The sequence below is a fragment of the Lepidochelys olivacea genome (assembly GCF_965140295.1).
Source record: "Lepidochelys olivacea isolate rLepOli2 genome assembly, chromosome: 10".
Lineage (NCBI taxonomy): Eukaryota > Metazoa > Chordata > Testudines > Cheloniidae > Lepidochelys > Lepidochelys olivacea.
In genome coordinates, this window is record NC_140420.1 from 19,023,166 (window position 1) to 19,044,281 (window position 21,116).

The window sequence follows — 21,116 nt, forward strand, 5'->3', positions numbered from 1 at the left end:
CAATTAATTTAGGCTTGAATAAAGACTGGGAGTGGATGGGTCATTACACAAAGTAAAACTATTTCCTCATGTTTATTCCCTCCCACCACCCTACTGTTCCTCACACGTTCTTGTCAACTGCTGGAAATGGCCCACTTTGATTATCACTACAAAAGGTTTTTTTCTCTCCTGCTGGTAATAGCTCACCTTAAGTGATCACTCTCATTACAGTGTGTATGGTAACACCCATTGTTTCATGTTCTCTGTGTATATAACTCTCCCCACTGTATTTTCCACTGAATGCATCCAATGAAGTGAGCTGTAGCTCACAAAAGCTTATGCTCAAATAAATTTGTTAGTCTCTAAGGTGTCACAAGTCCTCCTTTTCTTTTTGCGGATACAGACTAACACGGCTGCTATTCTGAAACCCATCTGAATGAAAGCTATTACCAGCAGGAGAGTGAGTTTGTGTGTGTGGTTTTTGGAGGGGGGTGGGGGGGTGAGAAAACCTGGATAATCTAGGTGATAAAACTTTGTGATAATCAAAGTGGACCATTTCCAGCAGTTGACAAGAACGTGTGAGGAACAGTAGGGTGGTGGGAGGGAATAAACATGAGGAAATAGTTTTACTTTGTGTAATGACCCATCCACTCCCAGTCTTTATTCAAGCCTAAATTAATTGTATCTAGTTTGCAAATTAATTACAATTCAGCTGTCTCTCGTTGGAGTCTGTTTTTGAAGTTTTTTTGTTGAAGAATTGCCACTTTTAGGTCTGTAATCGAGTGACCAAAAAGATGGAAGTGTTCTCCGACTGGTTTTTGAATGTTATAATTCTTGATGTCTGATTTGTGTCCATTTATTCTTTTACGTAGAGACTCTCCAGCTTGGCCAATGTACATGGCAGAGGGGCGTTGCTGGCACATGGTCTCTGTGTATATAATTGCCACTTTTAGGTCTGTAATCGAGTGACCAAAAAGATTGAAGTGTTCTCCGACTGGTTTTTGAATGTTATAACTCTTGATGTCTGATTTGTGTCCATTTATTCTTTTACGTAGAGACTCTCCAGCTTGGCCGTGGTCTCTGTGTATATAATGTCTTCTGGTGCTGGAAATGGCCCACCTTGATTATCATACACATTTTAAAGAGAGTGGTCACTTTGGATGGGCTATTACCAGCAGGAGAGTGAGTTGGGGGGGGGGGGGGGAAGGAGGGTGAGAAAACCTGGATTTGTGCTGGAAATGGCCCAACTTGATGATCACTTTAGATAAGCTATTACCAGCAGGAGAGTGGGGTGGGAGGAGGTATTGTTTCATGGTCTCTGTGTATATAATGTCTTCTGCAGTTTCCACAGTATGCATCCGATGAAGTGAGCTGTAGCTCACGAAAGCTCATGCTCAAATAAATTGGTTAGTCTCTAAGGTGCCACAAGTACTCCTTTTCTTTTTGCCATCTGAATGAAGTTATTCAAGCAACAGTTAGTGCTGAAGATATAAATGAGATCCAGCAACTTATTTGTCACTTCTACTATCATTATCCTGCGCAGTAAAAGCACCAAAAAGAAATACCACAACATTTCTCTAATGGAATCTATCTATATGCAGATCTTCCAAATTTCTTGAAACACAAAGTCCAGCTGGAGCAAACTGCTTACCACAGCTCTGGGTGGGATAATTCTCTTCAAGTGTGAGGTTCACAAACTGAAGAATCAACACTCTTGAGCCACCTAGCTACAGGCAGTCCAAAGCATGAAACCAATGTGCGCACACAGTGTTTTTGTGCTTGTGATACTATTGCCTCGGTAGCAAAAGTGCTGATGCTGGACCCAGTGACAATGAAGTATGTTTTTCTTTTTGAGATAGGGAGAAGCTACAGCACTGAGCTTACTGCTAGGGACTGATGAAACTGCCCGATTGAATGTTCCTCTGCTTCTTGCATCAGAGTACAGAAATTTTAGCCTATGTCTCATTAAAAGTCCATTGTTCATTTATGAGGGAAAAATACACATTTTAAAAAGGGGTCACCATACCTGATAGGATAGTCGGCGGCACTAAGATTAATGAAGAAATCCCAGGGCCAGTCATTCATCTCAATTAAATCCCTCATACTCTGTAGATAGGTGGACAGAAGACTCGCTCCTCCCCAGATAGTTGCCATTCGCCAAGGGGTGACTCTCACATTCGGATACTGGCTAGCAAACTGGAGCACTTTCCGGTGTAGGTAGTTGGATCGCTTTATAGGGAAAGAAAGTAAAATGTTCAGCAGACTAGGAAAAAAAAATACAATGAAAGGCTCCTCCCCGCTCGTCTTCTTTAACCAACTGAACGGCTTAAAACCCAAGCTTTTTCAGATCAGTTGATTTTGGCCTGCAGTCATTTTAATGGTAAGTAAACTGATTAAAATACATTAAGAACTGTGAATGGTATCTGGGATTTGGTAATTTATCTAGCAAATATACTCCCAACAAAACTCAACAATTGCTAGCCATTTCCCCACTAAGAGGTACTAAAGAACACATCCCTACCTTCAGTGCAAGCTAATTTCAAAGTGTCAAGAGCCCCCTTTGTTTTATTCTCTTTGATCTCCCCCAGGCAGCACTGATTCCACTTTAAATGTGCATCAGAGCCTACAGTGATTTATCAGTTATCGCTACAAAACTTAGGACAGTCAGACATGAACAGATATCGTAGACACAAGGAGAAATGAAGGCAGTCACAAATGGAAAGATTTAAAAACAAAAAATATAGTTGGGCATAAAACATAAAACAGATGGAAAAACAAAAAGTGATACCATACCGTATGCAGCAGAGATAAAAAGAATGTTGGAGAAGGTGACAAAGATGGACAGATTGACAAATGGTGAAACAGGTAATTTATAACCAGTGATATATTACCTTGTCAACATGAATGTAATAGAAATGGTCTTTATGGTAAATAGCCTTAAACATGCGTTGGAGCTGCCGAGAAGCTCTGCCATGAACAACCAAGACAAATGCGATCCTGACTGGGTTGGCAGGCATGTATTCTACGGAGTCCTCATCCCATTGTACATTGTTGTTGGCTTTTCCTGTTTGAAAACAAAACATAGTAAGGACATCTCTTAGTGCATCTGCAGAGTGGGGACACAGAGAGAAACTTGTATTAAATTTTGGCTCTTTTCTTCTTTTAAACAATTTTTAATGGGAACTGAGAACTCATAAGAGGTGCCAGGTTGACTGCCCTAGGGATCAAACTCCTCTCTTCAGTCACAGAACAGGTTTCAGAAAGCATGAGCAGCAGCAATGTAAGCTTTCCTCATGCTGCCCTGCTTATGTGCCTCAGCCAGGGCCAGGAGGAAATATTCAAATGTTTTCGACCCTTAACTGAATCTAACTGAATCAAACCAAGCTCCATAGACTTCAGAGAAGCTATGCAGATTTGCATCAGCTGAGGATCTGTTGCAAAATCTTTTAAAGTTTGCTAATCTGTATCCAGGGCAACACAACAGTGACAAAGACAGAAAAGTACTAGGGAATTGATTATATTTGGAATATTATTTAGCCCTTGTTGCTAGAAATCAATATTAAAGCACAGCTATTACTTATGTGGCATAAGCTCCCCAACTAATGGGCCATGCCCTTGCTTGGAGTAAATCAGCGCAGTTCCGTTGAAGTTGGAGGAACCGTGCCAGTTTGCACAAGCAATGGCCTAATTATGTTCTTGTATTCCACTGGTATGACCAAAATATCAAACAACTATAGCATGTGCACTGCTGTAATGCCATCTATAATAGCAGGCATAAATCAAAATGTTTAAAGGGTGACCTGCAAAATATGAGAAAATAAAATTGGGGTTTGAATTGCTCTTTGCTTCTTTCTGATGTAGAAGTGGGCCTGACAATACTTTTTTTTTTTTTTTAAATAAATTTTTTTTCCTGCTTGTTTTTATATGAGAATTTCTGGTTTTGCCTTGCCTGTTTTTTCCCCCAAGAATACTCTATGAAGAACTGGAAAACTAGTAAGATTATGACAAGAAGTACTGAGTAATTGAAGAGCCAAAGGTAATTGCTTGTTCAGAACTTTTCAAATGCTTTGTTCTGTGTTTGGGGTTTTTTTGTTAACCTCTATTCCACTCATATACAGTTTGGAAGAAAAATATCTTTGTTAAAGAGTCAACACACTTGCCTTCAATAAAATTCTCTCTCCATTTCCCTGCTCCCTTAGGGAAACCTCCAGCAAACAAGACAGGTAGAGCCTGATATTTCTAAGTTAAAAACAACAACAAAAAGCCCACACTACTTTTCAGACCTTCTTTATACACCTTAAATAAACTAAAAAAGGTACCACACCATTTTTTCTACTATCTATGTTGCCTTAATATCAAAGAGCACTACATGCAGTATCAGTATCTTAAAAGTGCCTCAGCCCCATAAAGAAAAACATCAGGGTTTTCCAGGTCTATGAAATCGTAGCTGCCATTTTGGATTGTGTCCTCTGAGAAGCGAATCCATTTAGCTGTCTTTAAAGGTCTAAAAGTTTTGATTTTGATTGAAAATGCACATTTAATTATGGGCAATGCACTTCAACATGCACAAAGCTCAAATGTGTACTTCCCGTTAAAAGTAAAGCTTTTAAAACTTTGGAAGCAAAAAATTGTGGTGCAATCTAGTGTGATAATTCTTCTATCGTTACATTACATTTATACATAACCTTTCAGCCAAATAATTTAAAGTGCTTTATGCTCAGAGCACGTGTATAAGGTCAATAAAAATTCAGACAGAAGTAGTTGGAGCATGATAAAAACTACATCAACATGCTACTACTTTACAAAGATTAGTTAACTAAGCCCACCGCCTCCACCTTTAGAGACAGGTAATTGTTATACCCATTTTACAGATTTACAGTATAGAGTCTTGCAAACACTGTAGTGTCCATTTCATTTTTACAATATCTGTCAAAGTAATTATTAAAATAAAGTCCAGTCATGTTGATTTAAGTTTGATTCAATGCAAGAGGCAGGGGAATTGATGACTGTCAAATCAAAAAAGATAAAACTGACAGGAAAAGACACTTTATATTTAAGTTTTAAGATATACAATAGAGTTAACAATAAAGTAAACAATGGTCAATATGAGCCATCTGACTCGTAACGATTTTTAAAAGCTTGTTAATTTGTTAAAGAAATCTGCAGACAAATTGCATTTCTTTGCTTGATATTTATTTTTAATTTTCCCCCTTAAAATGACAAACTGACTGCATGCACGGACATATGGTGTTCTTGCGGGTTCTCTAAACAATTTGGTACCCTCGGCTGTGCTGAAATGTTAATTTTGTAATATCTTGTTGCAGCACTTCTTAGCCAATGAATGCCAATAACTATCCCAAATAGTAGCACAGTAGCACACCTGAGGGAAGTGCCTATACAAACAACTCCCAGAGGGAATATTTTTCCCCTCTCAGTACCAGGAGCAGACCAGTATCACCAAAGGATTTGCTCTCACTATCCTGATGGGATCATGGAAGTCATACGTATTAGAATTAGCAATTCTCTGTAACTAGATTCCCAAAGACTTCAATTGGGGCTTTCAAACACAAATACTGTATACAGCACATATTAAACAGACATTATGCTGATTCCTGCATTTAAAGCACAGTCACAAAAGGCTTAATAGAATGGGAAAATGGACACATCCTCAATGTGGCTTCCTGAGAAGATGTCTAACTGGTTATATCAGTGCCTACAATTCACTGCTTTTGCAAAAATGTGGATGCAATTATATGCTGGCTTGAAAGTGCACCCCTTTAAAAAAAGCCAGCACTAAAATTCCGACCCCTTAATTTTAAAAGGGACGCTATCAACTTAAAATTGCACTTCCACCACTAATAGTAAGAAAGACTGAATAAAACAATAACTGCATGAGCAAAAACAGAAAAAAAAATTCTCTCTTTTCCAGTTGGTTTGTTTACCTTGGATATTTGTGCATATTCAGTTTCACTGTTTCCCCCACATAGTTAATCAGTTCCCCCTCTTGTTTGTTTCGGTCTTTAGCAAAACAAGAGGGGAAAGAAAATGATTTTAAAAGAGGAAAATAGGAAAACGTGATTGTAAAACCAGAAAAACTGCCTGGGGAATCAGGGACAATTGCAATTGATAAAACAATTTGACTCGGTTTTCTTTTAAACGACTGAATTTCTAGTTGATAGTGTCCCTTTAAATGTTCCTATGGTGGATTCAAATGTTTTGACAATATTTTCATTTCATTTTTGGAATCTATTTTTCTACATTAGTGGCTTCTAAGTAAAAGGAGAGGAAATTTTTTCAATGACCTGGGCTTTTTTTTTTCCAATGTGGGGCTTCTTCTTGACAATATTATTTTAATGGACTTTAGAGTTAGCCACATAATGGTGTTGTGTTTTTGTTGTTTTCTTCTTTAATAAATTTGCTTTCATAGAAAACACCATAGTGTTTTTGGCAGATACTGAACACAAATTCCTCCAGAATATTAATCTGAATTTAGCCCTCTTTTCATCAGGTTTCTCCTACTGAATTCCTTCAATGTCTTAGTTTCCTCTCCCGCAATTTTCCTATTTTATCTTTTTACATTTTGGGTTTTTTTTTATTTTGGTTCAGTTCTTTATAGTCTCATTTTCCACCTGCATACTATTATAGCTTCTTTAGTCTAATCTTTTTCTTGGCTGCCTGGAGTATCAGAAAACTAAGTATGTTCAATTTTTCCATATGTCATAATACCAGCTACTTATGGTGTAGCCTATCATATGCCTATTTTTAGTTTGCGGTTGACTAGCACCTTCTATTTAGCAGTCTGCCCACTGACACAGCCCCAGTCTGGTTTTCAAATAAGATAAAATTGGGAAGACAGGTAAAATTGAATATTTTCTTCTGATTATAAGACTCTAAAGGTGCAGTCGGACTTGAAAATCAAGTGTGAACAGGCAGTGTTCTGTAAAACATATCAGAATTAGGATGGCCCCATTATCTCAAAAACTGTTGCATTTTTATAGAACCCTTCATCCAAATTTATTCCAAACTAATTTACACATTTTACTGTCTCTATATTAGTCATTTTGCCTATCACACAGAAGTGCGTCCCCTTCTGGGGTGTTAGGATGCCAACAACAATGCAAGAGAGACATCAGCTGCTTTTCAATTAACAACATGCCATATGGTGGCAATAAAAAAAATCTAAAAGGATTTTAAAGTGGCACTTGCATTTCATAGCTCCTTCAATACTATAATTATATTTCTGCATGCCCACATAGATTAGAGATCACAGAGTAAGCCAGTGCAACCGGCCTTTGTCACCTGGCCATCCTTGAGTTAAACTAACATGCAGCTGCCAAGATGAGTTTCCTCTCCACTGTCCAGACAAAGTCATCTCATTTTTTAAATCTCTACACTCACTTTCCCATTCTTGCCCATTCTGTTCAGTGGGCCTCCTTATGTGTGAAGCAATAACTCAACACTGTCTACATCACTTTCCTTATGTCTTCCTCTATCCTACCACCCCCCAGCACTTTTCACATCTCTGCTTCTTATCTTCCACCTACCTATACCTGGGGTGCAATGGGCCAAGCTGACACAGGTGATTTCCTACCTTCTTTCATGCCACCCCCTTGATGCTTATAGTAGCCTCCCAATTAATGGGTATCGAGCTCCAACCCCCTGTCCTACAAGAAACCTTTATGAAGCAGTTTGGTTTCAATGAGCATACCCAATTCTGAGTATTGCATTATCCTGGTTTAGTCTCTTCCCACCTGTAGACTTCATGCTCTCATGGATTTATAACCATTTCCTCTATGTGCCATGTATACCAACACTCTATAAACAGTAATAATAGACCCTACAATGTTAATGTTACCAGGACTGGGTTATAAGCCAAAGGGGTAGAGTTATAAGCCATAGTCATGCACTCTTGGAGAGATTCAGCAAACAGTCTCATCCATGCCAGGCCAGTTCAGCTGGTGAGTGGGGAACGAGAGCTAGGTTATGGTTCTACCCCTCTACACGGTGAAAGGAGTGGCTCTAGCCACGGAGGGTTCTTAAACTTCTCATAACTTCACAGTTTCATTATATGCTGTGCACAGAGGTTGGGGAAGAGGCTCCTTGTAACATTTACCTCCTGGAGCACCTTCACTATGACTGCAGTGCGGCCAAGATTTCACCTAAAGTGGTGGTGTTCACACTCTTAATAAAACCCATACTTACCAACGTATTAGCTGCTAATCAAAATGATTTTATTTTGACGTTTTAAATTTAAAACAGATAACTACATTTAGCACCAAGACCAAGTGACTGGCAACAACTGGCCTTTTAAAATGAAACGGTTAACAGCCCTTGAAGTTTCCTACCTGCATGTTTTGGCTCCATCTACAACATTTGTTTTTAGGAAAATACATACCTGGTTTAGCAAGTTACACACAAAATGTCAGCCCCAAATGTCAAATTGGAATGTCAAATTTGGAATGTCAAATGGCCTTTATAAATCCCAGAAAAATCAGCTCTCCTAATGGAAAGTCTTACCCTTAACTACAGCGGCATCAACAAGTGCCACAATACTTAATATAGAGCTATAATTTTAGCATCTCATTTGTAGAGTGAATAGGACTCAATATAGAACTCATCAATGTAACACACATCCTTTACCACTAATCTTTTACTTCAGCTGCTAATTACTGATGTTTTCAGACTTTTGTAAGAGCTAGAAACACAAACTGTTGGTACAGGATTTTACAATCCAGACTATTTCAAGGAACCGATTTTGTATATCAATCTATCACTTTATACTCCCATATTTAGATTTTACTATTTATACAGTACATTATGTCTGTGTAAATATATCTGCTGCTGCCTACTTCTCCTGCGCACAGCTGCACGTGTGTATTGATACCATAGATCGTAGAAGAGATATTGCTATGCAGATCTAGAGGCCGTTTACTGTTACTGCTCCACTAAATGAATAGTTGGATTTCTTATTACAGCTAGAATGCTAGTTATAACTCCGCTGAATGGACAGATTCTGCAAACCGTACTTAGGCTTTCCACTATAACTCCCTATTTTCAGTTTCTCATAATTTACACAACCTTTCATCTAGTGGGTTGAAATTTTCCAGCTCTGGTCTTTGCCTAAAGATGATTTTCTACTTTTGGTGCAGTACAGCAAAAACAATTTACCCTTTTTCAAATGATAGGAGAGTGAAAAAAATATGCCTTCCTTCGTTTAAAAACAAAATTGCTTTTAAAAATAGCTCTAATATTCAAATGCTTGGAGATAAAAGAAAAAAAAAGTTGGCAGAGAAATAGGCCTCCAGGAGAAGTATCTTAGGAGTTTTCTGGTGAGAAGTTTTTCTGATGAGAAGTGGCTGAGTTATGAAGGATTGATAATACAAAAGTGTAGCTGTACTTACATGAAAATTTCCTTTCTTTGATTAATAAGGTCCACAGATCCATTAAGCAGGTACATCAGCCTGTTTGAAGCTTGGGGGCAAAACCAGACCTGTCAGTCACTAACAGCAGGGAAATGTCCGGCTCTCTGAAGTGCCCCTCTTTGAGAAGGCTTCCACAGCCAAGTTAAATCAAACCTATTTTCCTAAGTACAGAGGCGTTAACCATACTTTTAGGAAAAAAACACAATTTCTCCTACTACAGAGGATAGGAAATTCTTTCTACTGAAACATAAGAACATAAGAATGGCCATACTGGGTTAGACCAAAGGTCCATCCAGCCCAGTATCCTGTCTACCGACAGTGGCCAATGCCAGGTGCCCCAGAGGGAGTGAACCTAACAGGTAATGATCAAGTGATCTCTCTCCTGCCATCCATCTCCACCCTCTGACAAACAGAGGCTAGGGACACCATTCTTTACCCATCCTGGCTAATAGCCATTAATGGACTTAACCTCCAGTTCTCTTTTAAACCCTGTGATAGTCCTAGCCTTCACAACTTATTCAGGCAAGGAGTTCCACAGGTTGACACATCCAAATCTTTGAATGCCATCTCTATTCTGGATGATTTGTTTGTCTCCAGGGCGGGTAGGATGTGTGGACTTTATTACTCCAAAAAACAAAACAAAAAAAACCCCCACCTTCATGTGAGCACATTTGCATATTCTTCTTTGTGCTAAGGTCCACAGATCTGTTCAATGGCATTTTCATCGCAGTTTCTCCAGAGTGGGAAGCAGTATCATCCAAAGAATTAAAAAAGAAGGATACCATATAGCCTCCATCTTCCCTTGGGCACTAAATAGAGGAGAAGAATTCTGCCAAAAAATGGCACTAGCTAAAGACTGGATGGCCAGTATGCAGAATGTATGTATTGATGGCCACACAGCTGCCTAGTAGATCTGAATGCAGGAGACAAGATTTCTCTGCCCTGAGATTGGCACTGCTCCTGCCCGAGCGCCATAGTCTCATGAAACAGAAAGAAAAAAGGAGTGTCACTGCAGCTCTCTCCTTGCTATCTTTTGTGCGGTCCTGGGGAGCCAGCTTTTCCAGTCCCGCCTGGCTCCCTTCCTGCCTGGGGAAAGGGAGCTGATCAACCCTATCCAGACTGGGCTGTGAGAAGGGAAGCCGCATTGTCCTCACAGAGCCAGCCAAGCTCCCCAGTGAGACATTCAAAAAGGGGGTGAAGCAGGAGACAGCCCCTCCCTTTTGCCCCTAGCTTTTCTTGGCCTAGCTCTCCCCGCAACGTCCGCAAGGGTACAGCAAATGCCTCAGAAAGGGGAAAAGGAGCTGAGCAGGTCAATCTCCACAAAAGGCCAATGCAGCCCTAGGACACAGCTGGGAATTGGATGGACACGTTCTTGAACCAGATTGTTAGTCACTCATAAATGTGAAATAAAGTTTGGACTTTTCCTCAGAAAAGCTCTGGAACCGGGAGGACTGGCCAAACCGCCTGCTTCCTGGCATGGAGGCAGAAAAAACAAGGGAACTTCAGGGAGCCAGGGACTGCCCTGCTGCCAGTGACTGACAGGTCTTTTCCTGCCCCAAGCTGCAAGCAGCCTGAAGTACACAGTGTAATCACATCTCTAAACACTCTGTACACTTCTTTGGCTACAATATTTGTAGCTGTTCTCACCAACGACCTAAGTGAAGGGAAACTATAGAAACACACAGCACAACTGGCACAGAGCCCCCTCAAAGTGGGCATCTACAGAATCTGTATATCCGCGGCCCTTCCTCCTATCCCACCCGCTACTACTCATTTTGAGCAGAGCTAGGCCCATGCATGGCTCCCAGGGAACGGAGAGCACCTTGAACTGGTGTAACAGATGACAAAAACCCAGCTGCAGTGAATGCAAGACTGACTTTACTTCCTGTTTATACAGATTCTCGACTCCTTGTTCTATGGTCCCCACTAGCAGCTCTTAACATTCACAACTAATAGCACGAACACATGGACTTTTCTCTGCCTGTGATTCTGTACAGACTTCTGCTCATATTGAAACGCCTAGTCAAAAAGGGACCCTGGCAACTCCGGTCGGCACTACCAACTGAGCTGTTAGAAGTAGGAGGCGCAGTCGGAGGCGCAGCGGCGGCCCGGGGCTAAGGAAGGCTCCCTGCCTGCCCTAGCTCCGCGTGGCTCCCAGAAGCGGCCGCCATAAGTGGCCACCAGGTCCTGCAGCCCCTAGACCAGGTGTTCTCAAACTGGGGGTCGGGATCCTCAGGGGGTCATGAGGTTATTACATGGGGCGGGAGGTCACGCGTTGTCAGCCTCCACCCCAAACCCTGCTTTTATAACGGTGTTAAATGTATTTTAAAGTGTTTTTAATTTATAAGTGGGGGTCACACTCAGAGGCTTGCTATGTGAAAGGGGTTACCAGTACAAAAGTTTGACAGCTAGAGAGGCTTCATGTGCTGCCCCTGCCCCGAGGGCTGGCTCTGCAGCTCCCATTGGCCGGGAACCATGACCAATGGGAGGTGCGGGGGGAGCGCCTGCCAGCGGGAGGGCAATGTGTGGCGCTTCCCTGCCCACCCATGCGTCTAGGGGCTGCAGGGACCTAGTGGTTGCTTCCTGGGAGCCTTGGTAAGTGCTGCCAGGATGCTGCACCCCAAACCCCCTCCCATACCCCTACGCCCTGGTCCAGCCTGGAGTCCCCTCCCACACCCAAATTACCTCCTAGAACCTGCATCCCCTACCCCCAACCTCCTGCCCCAGCCTGGAGCCCCCTCCTTCGCCCCAAATCCCTCATCCCTGGTTCCACCCCAGAGTCCACACCCCGAGCCAGAACTTGCACCCCCTCCCGCACTCCAAACCCCTCGGCCCCAGCCCAGAGCCCCCTCCTACACCCCAACCTCCTCAGATTTTACTTTAAAGTTGATGCCTCCTAGGCTTTTCTTTTCTGCACTGGTGCTGAGTGAGGATAAAGTTTGAGAGTATACTGCTATTGACAAATGGATGTTCCATTCTTATAAAGTATCTCAGTAACACTGCTTCAATATACTTTACTCTCAGACTCTTCCATAAACAATTTTCTGCAACTTCATATGATTAAGTAACCTATAAGCAAAAATTAATGCCCTGTGGGTGGGAAGCAGCAGGATATAATTTACAAAAACTCTGTGACTAGTCAATTTAAGCTTAAGGAGAGAGATCTCAGTCAAATTCCTCCTTCCTGAGTGGAAGCCTTTACTTGTGGTAAAGGTGCTGCTGATGCTAACATTTTAAGTCTGCTTTAATCACTTCAGAGAGTGATGGAATAAACTTATGGCAGCATGGGAGCCTGAGTTACTGCCTTCCAGCAGGACAATTCATTTCCTGACATTACTTGTAAGTTCCTATTATTCCTTCAGGTTTACAATACCACCAGAGAAAGCCACCACAGTTATGGGTCTGGCTCTGACTGCAGTTCCATTATAACCTCAGATTTCCAGGGATTTCTATCCTACCTATAAAAGAGAAAAAGGGAAAAATTTGTTCCAGGTTCAAAGTTGGCACATGAGGTTTGAAAAGAAGATCAGGATTTATTTCTCTCTTCTCTCTCTCATTCTGCAGAAACAAATCAATTTTCCATGACAGAAAACTAAAAAAAGAAAGAAAAATGGATATACTGTAATATGACTCTGTACATATTGACTATGACTATGACGTAGTTTTGTTTCTAGTTTACTCACAATGTGTATGGGATTGTGTAGCATTTGGTGGAGGAGTGGTCTGAGTAATATTTTAAAAAACAACCTTATTATTTTGGAGTCTTATAGTCAGTCTCAAGCAATTATTGAAACCATTTGCATGTTTTACAAATCACTCCCTAATTATCAGGACACTGGTGCACATAGAGATAGACACAGATACTGAATCTAATTTACTATGATAAATGTCTAGCCAGGCCAATAATCTTAAAAACAAACTTGCATTTCTGACAATTCTAATTATGAAAATAGTATCATTCCTGGGAAATGAATCTCAATTATTTACTTGTTTTGGTGGAGCGTGTTTAGTGAAGCATTCTTCCCCCCTTTCTCGGTGACTCATAAATAAATGAGAAACAGTTTAAAGTAACAATATATTAATTAATGCTGAATTAGAATGAATTTCCTATTAATACGACCATACCAATTAACAACCATTTAGTTCATCATGAACATTATTACATTGAATACCAAATTACTTTAAAATGATCATCCGTTCATTTAAAGCAATACCCAGTGACATTACCAGACTCCAGAGAGATTATATCAAGCGGGTCTAACAATGGATGCAAAATGCTGGGGACATTCCTTGCAGTATCTTATTCCTCTGTGCCAACATTAAAAATATTTGGGATACAGCACCCTTTCTGTTCACCTCTTATCCCGTCATACTACATTTTGTATCCTTGGCCTTCCAGTCCTGACTACATTTGTTCTAAGTGAAGATTTTCAGTTCTGACAATTGCGTCAAGGCAGGTAAAGAACGGCAGAACACTGTTCATGAGAGTGACCATATTTTCCCAAAGGGAAAATGGCACATTGCACGGGGCTGGCAGGAGGTCTCCCGGCCTCCTTCCTGCGCAGGGCCAGCCTGAGATCCCCCCATCTCCCCCACATGTGGGATCACCAAGAGACCCATCCTGCTGCCCGCCCATGCAGGGCCAGCCCAAGGCCCCGCTTCCATCCGCTGCATGCAGAGCCGGACCAAAACCCTCTGCCACCTGTCCACACAGGGCTGGCCTGGCCCGAGCCACTCTCCCTCCCTCATGTTCCTCCACAACCTGCTAGGGGTCACATCCTACTTTTTTTGAAAACCTGCATTTGTCCAGTTTTCTCTTGCCAACAGAGGATCAGGGCTTAACAAAAAGGGACTGTCCCAGCCAAAACAGGACATATGGTCACCCTGCTGTTCACCTAACAAAGTCAAACCAGTTACCTGAACTGTTAAATACAGCCCTGATGAAGAAACTCTCATTCCAGGGGAGAAGCAGGAAAGGCAATATGTGACTACAACAGGGTTCAAAAAAGAAGAAGAAGAAGAAGAAAAAAAAGAACTAGATATGTTCATGGAGGATAGGTCCATCAGTTGCTATGAGCCAAGATCATCAGGGATGGTGTCCCTAGCCTCTGCTTGCCAGAAGCTGGGAATGGGTGACAGAGAAGGAATCACTTGATGATTGCCTGTTCTGTTTATTCCCTCTGGGGCACCAGGCATTGGCCACTGTAGGAAGACAGGATACTGGGCTAGATGGACCTTTGGTCTGACCCATACTCCTCGGGGAATTCTGCGCCACGGCGCATGCACAGAATTTATGTTCCCCATAGATTTCTTTGCTTCCACACAGAAAAATCATTTTCTGACAGGGAAGCAAAGGGAAGTCACAAGAGCGATCATGCAACCCTCCACAGCAGTATGTTTCGTGTGCCCAGAGCAGCTGGCAGAGAGGTAAATCACTGTGGGACAGGAGGTGGCACTGGGGAAAACCCGGCTGGTGGTTCTTACCCTGCGCTGAGCTCAGCGGTTAGGCTAGGCTAGGTTGGGCTGGGGAAGACGGGACTTCTTCTTCCCCTGCACAGTATCCAGGGCCAGGTCAGACCCACCTCCAGATTTCTCCCCTGGCTGCAGGAAGCGCTACAAACTCCCCAGTCCCCCGGGCTTCCTGCACCCATTGCTCCTCAGCTGCAGGGGGAGGGATCCCTTTACAGGGAGCTGCTCCTCCATCCGCCCAACCCCCATGCATCCAGAACCCCTCATACCCAGACCCTCCCACTGAACCTTACTCCCCTGGACTGAGAACCTCCCCCCGATAAGCTCCTCTCCCCCTGCACCTGGACCATGCCGACGAGCCACCCACACCCAGATCTCCACCCCACCGAGCCCCAACCAGCTGCACATGGATACCTACCTCACTGAGCCCCAGTTCTCCAGCATCTGCCCCTGCGAATGCTCCACATCCAGACCTTCCACCTGGACCCCCTTGCAGAGTCCCATTACCATTGCGCCCTGAATCCCCAAACAAGCCCCTGTGCATCCAGATCCCCTCTGCACCCAGATGCCCCACTGAGCTGCCCACACCCAGATTGGCCTCCACAGAACCCTCTCACATCACACCTGGATCCTCCCACCCCGAATAAGCCCCTCCATATTTGGATCCTGCCTTGCTGAGCCTGTCTGCCACACTTGGTGCACCTGGCATGGAGGGGCAGGGCCCTGGGGTGTTTCTGGGACAGGTCCGGTCTTTGCGCTGTGTCAGGGTTGGATGCAGTCTCACTGCTGAGTCAATGTCCCAGGGAGGGGAGAAGCACAGTGATCTCCCACCTCTGTGCAGCCAGTGGTATGTGCTCCCCAGTACCATGCTCCGTATTTATTTGACAAATAAAATTTGCAGAATTTTACGGAATTTTAAAATATTGTGCACAGAATTTTTTGGGTGCAGAATGCCTTCAGGAGTAGACCCAGTATGGCTGTTTTTATGACTAGATCTGTCATTTCTTTGACAGGGTCAGTGAAGATAAAAGAGAATTTTCTCTTAAGGCCTGATGCTGTAAAGTGTGGACCTCCTCCTGAAATATGCTGAGTACCTTCAAGTCCAATTGACTACAATCTAGGTTGAGACACCTCTGAGTAGTGCTTTGCCTGCTTCTAATATGATCTGCATGGTACCAAGCTTCCACTGCTGGCTTCAATATAGGGCGAGGGGGGCAGTTACTGGAAAGACGTCTCAGAGCCTCACGGGGAGTTGGGGAAGAGAGGGAAAAGAATTTAACAGGGTGAAGATTTGGTAATAGTTAAGAAATTGTAACTAACCTAAACCAGTTTAATCAGCAATTGCTGCTATGGATGCCTCTGTTGACAGTCCTAAACTGTGAATAACAAAAAGTTTTCAGCACAGGAGAGAAGAACTTTGTAAAGAAAATTAATGATGGAAACCACAATGGAAATTACGTGCACATCTTCAGCATGTTAGCTACTGTGAAGAATTGAGGCTTAGCCCTTGTGAAGTACTGAGCACCCTGTGGGAAGTCCCGTCAGTCACCTATTTCAGTTAACATGCATGAAAGTTTAGGGTGCTCAGCACTTTGCTGAATGTGGTCAGTACTTAACTCCCTGCAGGGGACTAGACTGTTTCACTGGTTGGGCAGTGAGAGGATGTCTCATATAAGAAGCACCTGTGCTTACGGATGGGTGATTGTTCCCTTTATTGTTTTGCATACTCTGCTGTCTCAAGAGATTCACAGAATTAGCATCTCTGCAGGTGACCTGTGATGACAATAAACAAAATATGAGACATAGGATGGGATTTTCAAAATCTCTCAGTGTTGGCCTATCTCTGCTCCTATTTAAGTTAAACTGGAGTTTTGCCAATGTCTTCAACAGCAACATAGTTATACCATTGATAAGCAGTTTTGAAAATCCCACCCTTAATTCTTATGTAGCAGTGAACTGGTATTCTAGAGACATCAGTTGGCTATGGATAAGTACTACAATATGAGTTAGTTTAAGCTAATGCCAATATTTGAAGGGTTTTCCAAGAAAATAAATAAAATAAATTCTAGTTTGCTACATGGAGGAATGTACATTTTTAGGAGTGGACACTTATAAATAATTATTTTTGAATATTTCTTATGACAAGGAATTTTGGCCTGGTGTTAAGAGTTTCTGGGAAACTGACATTACCTTTGAGTAACCCAAAGAAACATTACACAAGCAAGAAAGGTTCAAAAGTGAAACCACTAAACTTCTGTAGATATTTAGTTTGCATTATATATGTTTTTTTTGTTAGTAGTCATTGAAACACTAGCAAAGCATGGGTCTTTGGCCTCTTCTAGTTGTATCCACATAAGAGGATAGCAGTCTACTATAGCTACCAGCTAGTGGAGTTACTCCTTTATCTCTAGGGGTTAGGATTCTGCTTCTAGCTGTTTACGTCCCAGAATTCAGTTCAGCAGCCTACACAGGGTTGTTACTTCATTTCCATTGTAACTATTATTATTGACAACCTACAGCTTAATCGTGCAGTGCCTTACTCAGCCAAAATTCCCATTGACTGATAATAAGGGCTAAAAAAGACTTTGGATTTAGCCACCCACTGTACAGATCACTTTATTTTCATTGGATTAGGTGTATTAAATCAACTTGTTTTGTGCAATTTAAATACTTAAGGAAGTACATAACTTTGCACTGTTTATTTCATTTGTGCTATCTAGGTTTAGTACCTTTTGCTTGTTTAATAACATAGGAATTATTTTTATCATTGATTAATTCCTGTAGTTCAAAAACTTACTGCCATGTACACTACTTGAAAAGTACTATGAATAATTTTACGTATCAGAAAAAAAAAACAGGACTAATTTTCTTTTAGTATTATATTACTTGTCAGACAGAAATGGAATATAATTATGGTGTGACATTTCCAGCAGCAAATACATTCTCTTGTACGCAATTAACATTGGTTCTTTTGGCAAGCTTTAAAAGATTACTCATATGGTATGCTGAGTTACAATAACACATGAATAATAAATATCACTATGCTACTTGAGCTAGATTACATTTTATCCCCACTGCTCAAGACTCATGATCAAAATGTATTAGATGGATGTTAATCCATCATTGGCTGGTTCAACACTACAAAGCTGAGTGTTCCTTTGGCGAAATGGTATGCTCAAATGGGAAAATGTGTGTATCTTTTAAAAAAAAGACTAATCCTTGTGAATCAAAAGTCTCAATTCTACTTCCTAATACTGGTGATAGCAGTCATCCCAGAACTACTTAAAGAAAACTTTTAAAGCCATCAAAAAAAGTACTTATCATAGGACACAGAATTCAGCCTACCTCCTCTGCACTGTAAACAGAGATATTCTTTAGGTAGATGGGAATGGTACTTATATGTCCTTTCTAAAGCTATTTTTGACCAAGAGGATTAGTGAAGATGTGTAAAAAGAAATTCACCCACACTCACCCTGAAGGCCAGATGGGTCAATTAACCTATTAGGCTACAAGCTGAGAAAATTAAGGCTGAGAGGAAAGCCCTAATTAGGGGAAACTCACCGGTAGGGGAACAGGCGAGGGTTCTATAAAGCCAGGGAGCTGATAGGAGAAAGGGGCTGCAGGGAAGTAGTTTGCAGTCACTCCCTGGGAGAAGGGAGGTATATTTGGGGCTATCGAGACAGGTAGCCTACAGTTACTCCCTGGGAAGAGGGCGTTCTGAGGCAGGCAAACCCAGAGAAGTGGGGAGAGCCAGAAGGTAAGGACAGGCTCGGGGAAAGGCAGTAAGGTCCAGGAGGCAACAAACCTTGCCTTCTGATTAGACGGTCCCTGAGCTGGAACCCAGACTAGAGGTTCCCCTACCACAGTCACTGAGGCAGTGACACCATAGGACAGTGAATGGGAAGACCATCATAGATTACTAGTGAGGAAAGACTGACAGCCTAGAAGAGGGAAACATGTACAGTGACCCAGCCGGAGGGCCAGGTCATGGAGAAGGAGCACCTGGAGTTGCAGAGACAGAGAGAAAGTGGCAATGGTGCTTGCCCTGAACTTGGAGGGAGCTAATCTCCAGAGTGGCCAGGAGGAGGCACCATCTGCTGTGAGGGGACCCAGTGACAAGGCGGTATAAGAAGAAAATCATTGCTAAATAATCCTCTAAACATTTCATAGTCAATCCATCTTTAATACAATCCCTTTAATTCAATTTGTGTGCAGTGGAAATCGTATCTTAGATTCCCTGCTTTATTGTGATTTGTTCTGTATTAACCAAACATTCATTAATAAGATGATTCTTAAATGTCTTCATGACTGTCATTCCTGTTGTCTGAGCTGACTGTTCTCCACCCTCCCTTGAAAACAAACAAAAAGCTCCCCATACAATCTGTTGATTCAAATTGTACACATTATGTTCAAGTTGCCAGTGAACCCATGTGCAACGTCACATCATGCGTGATGAGGAGTCATGGTAACTTTACACCATTAAAAGAAGGTTTTTATATTTTAGAACCTACTTCAGATTTATAGATATGTAATTAAACAAGCATGCAGAACAGAAGATGGACATAGCATTAACACTACATTTTATATCTAACGCGAAGGAAAATCAGCTTATAAGAGATCAAGGGCCAGATTTTTAGCAGGTCCACATAAATGTAGCTCCATTAATGTTAGTGGCATTTTTTCCATTTACTCCAGCAGAGAATTCATCCTGAACATAAATTTGTGCAAGTGTTAGGAAGACCATTAGTTTTAACTTTGGTATGTAGCCCATTTCACGCTAGCATGACATTTTAAATGTTTCCCTGAAAATTGCGAATGGAGCATTTTGCCCTAAGCAAATATGCTCTCCATTATATTCATATGCAGGTTTGTAGACACACTGGAACCGAGAGGAGAAGCACATTGCTATTGTGGTGCAACACAAAACTTTTACTCTCAATTATACCATAGAAGTATATCACATGAATACACTGCAGTAGTAAAACAATACCACAACAAGAAAATGTTCAAAGACAATATAAAATAATGTTTTCTATGCCTTACTAAACTTTTTTTCAGCCTTTTTCAAAAAGAAAAATTTTGTAAGCCACAGCTTGCTGTTACAAGCCCAAGCCTCTTGGGAACATATGAATGCATAATGATTTCATACTTTATAAACTGAGGATGAAATACTGAACCTACTGAAGTCAAAGGGAGTTCTCTCATAGACTTAAATAGGACCAAGATTTTCCGGGGTTCTGAGAAGCTGCATGAATGAAAAAACATAGACATTTATAAATTACTCAGATTCCATTTTTAACATAAAAAGAGGTGTACAAAACACAACATACAAAGTGAAAAAGCAGGACCTTACTAAGGGGCAAATGTGATCAGTGTTATTTCCAAAACTGTTTCAACTGTGTACCACAACGTATGCTATCAGGTGCGTCCTCCCCTTCACAATCCCAAGTTGAAGTTAATAGACATCGGCATGTTTGAATCCCAAATCAACAGGACACAGCCCCATGTGATTCATAAGCACATTTACATATTATGGGCCTGACCCTACATTGTGCGTGCGTGTGCGCACACACACACACACACACACACACACACAATGGAAGTGCTGGGAACACCTTTATTTCAGTACAGGTGTGTCACATCTGGTGTGCAATCCACACCAATAAGGAGTTGTTCACTACCAGCCCTGCAAGCATGGGAGCCTCACAATGCTTTGCTATTGCAGTTTCCAACATACGCTGCTCACAAATAGCCTACCAGCATGCGGGTCGCACCCTGGGTGTCAGTGTATAGCTAGAGCCCTGGTCCAGCAACTCTGACCCGTCAGCAGCACACCAGCCACACTCTGGCTTCCAGAAGCCTTGGTTACTACCTGCAGAGTGACCCCAACACACTCCCAGTCCTTAATTTTCCTCAAAACATGTTTTCTGCACTGTCCAGCCCTCCCCTGGGCAGTTAAGATATTAGAAGTCTGTTGCCCCTGAAATGGGTAAAAATTCTGCTACTTTAACTGAAGTTACCAAACAGTTCAGTTTAAACACAACACTGGATTAGTTTCGATTAAAAAATAAAACAAGTGTATTCAACTCCAGAGAGATTTTAAGTGAGTACAAGTATGAGGCATTAAAGTCATAAATGGTTACAAGAGAAATAAAGATAAAATGCTTTCTAGTAGCTAAAACTTAATAAGTTAGACTTCATTCAAGGTAAAATCCTTACCACATGATCCCAGCAACAGGACTGACC

The 21,116-nt window shown here is 41.8% G+C and overlaps 1 protein-coding gene across 1 annotated transcript in view; it reads right to left on the reverse strand.

The window, feature by feature from the left end:
* Positions 1-21,116, reverse strand: part of XYLT1 (xylosyltransferase 1) — a 309,577-nt gene that overhangs the window by 94,208 nt on the left and 194,253 nt on the right. Inside the window, exons 4-5 of the mRNA XM_084642091.1 lie at positions 2,871-3,043; positions 2,006-2,208 (exon numbers count right to left, since the gene is read on the reverse strand). Of these exons, the coding sequence (XP_084498217.1) occupies positions 2,006-2,208; positions 2,871-3,043 (376 nt within the window). The remainder of the gene's footprint in view (positions 1-2,005; positions 2,209-2,870; positions 3,044-21,116) is intronic.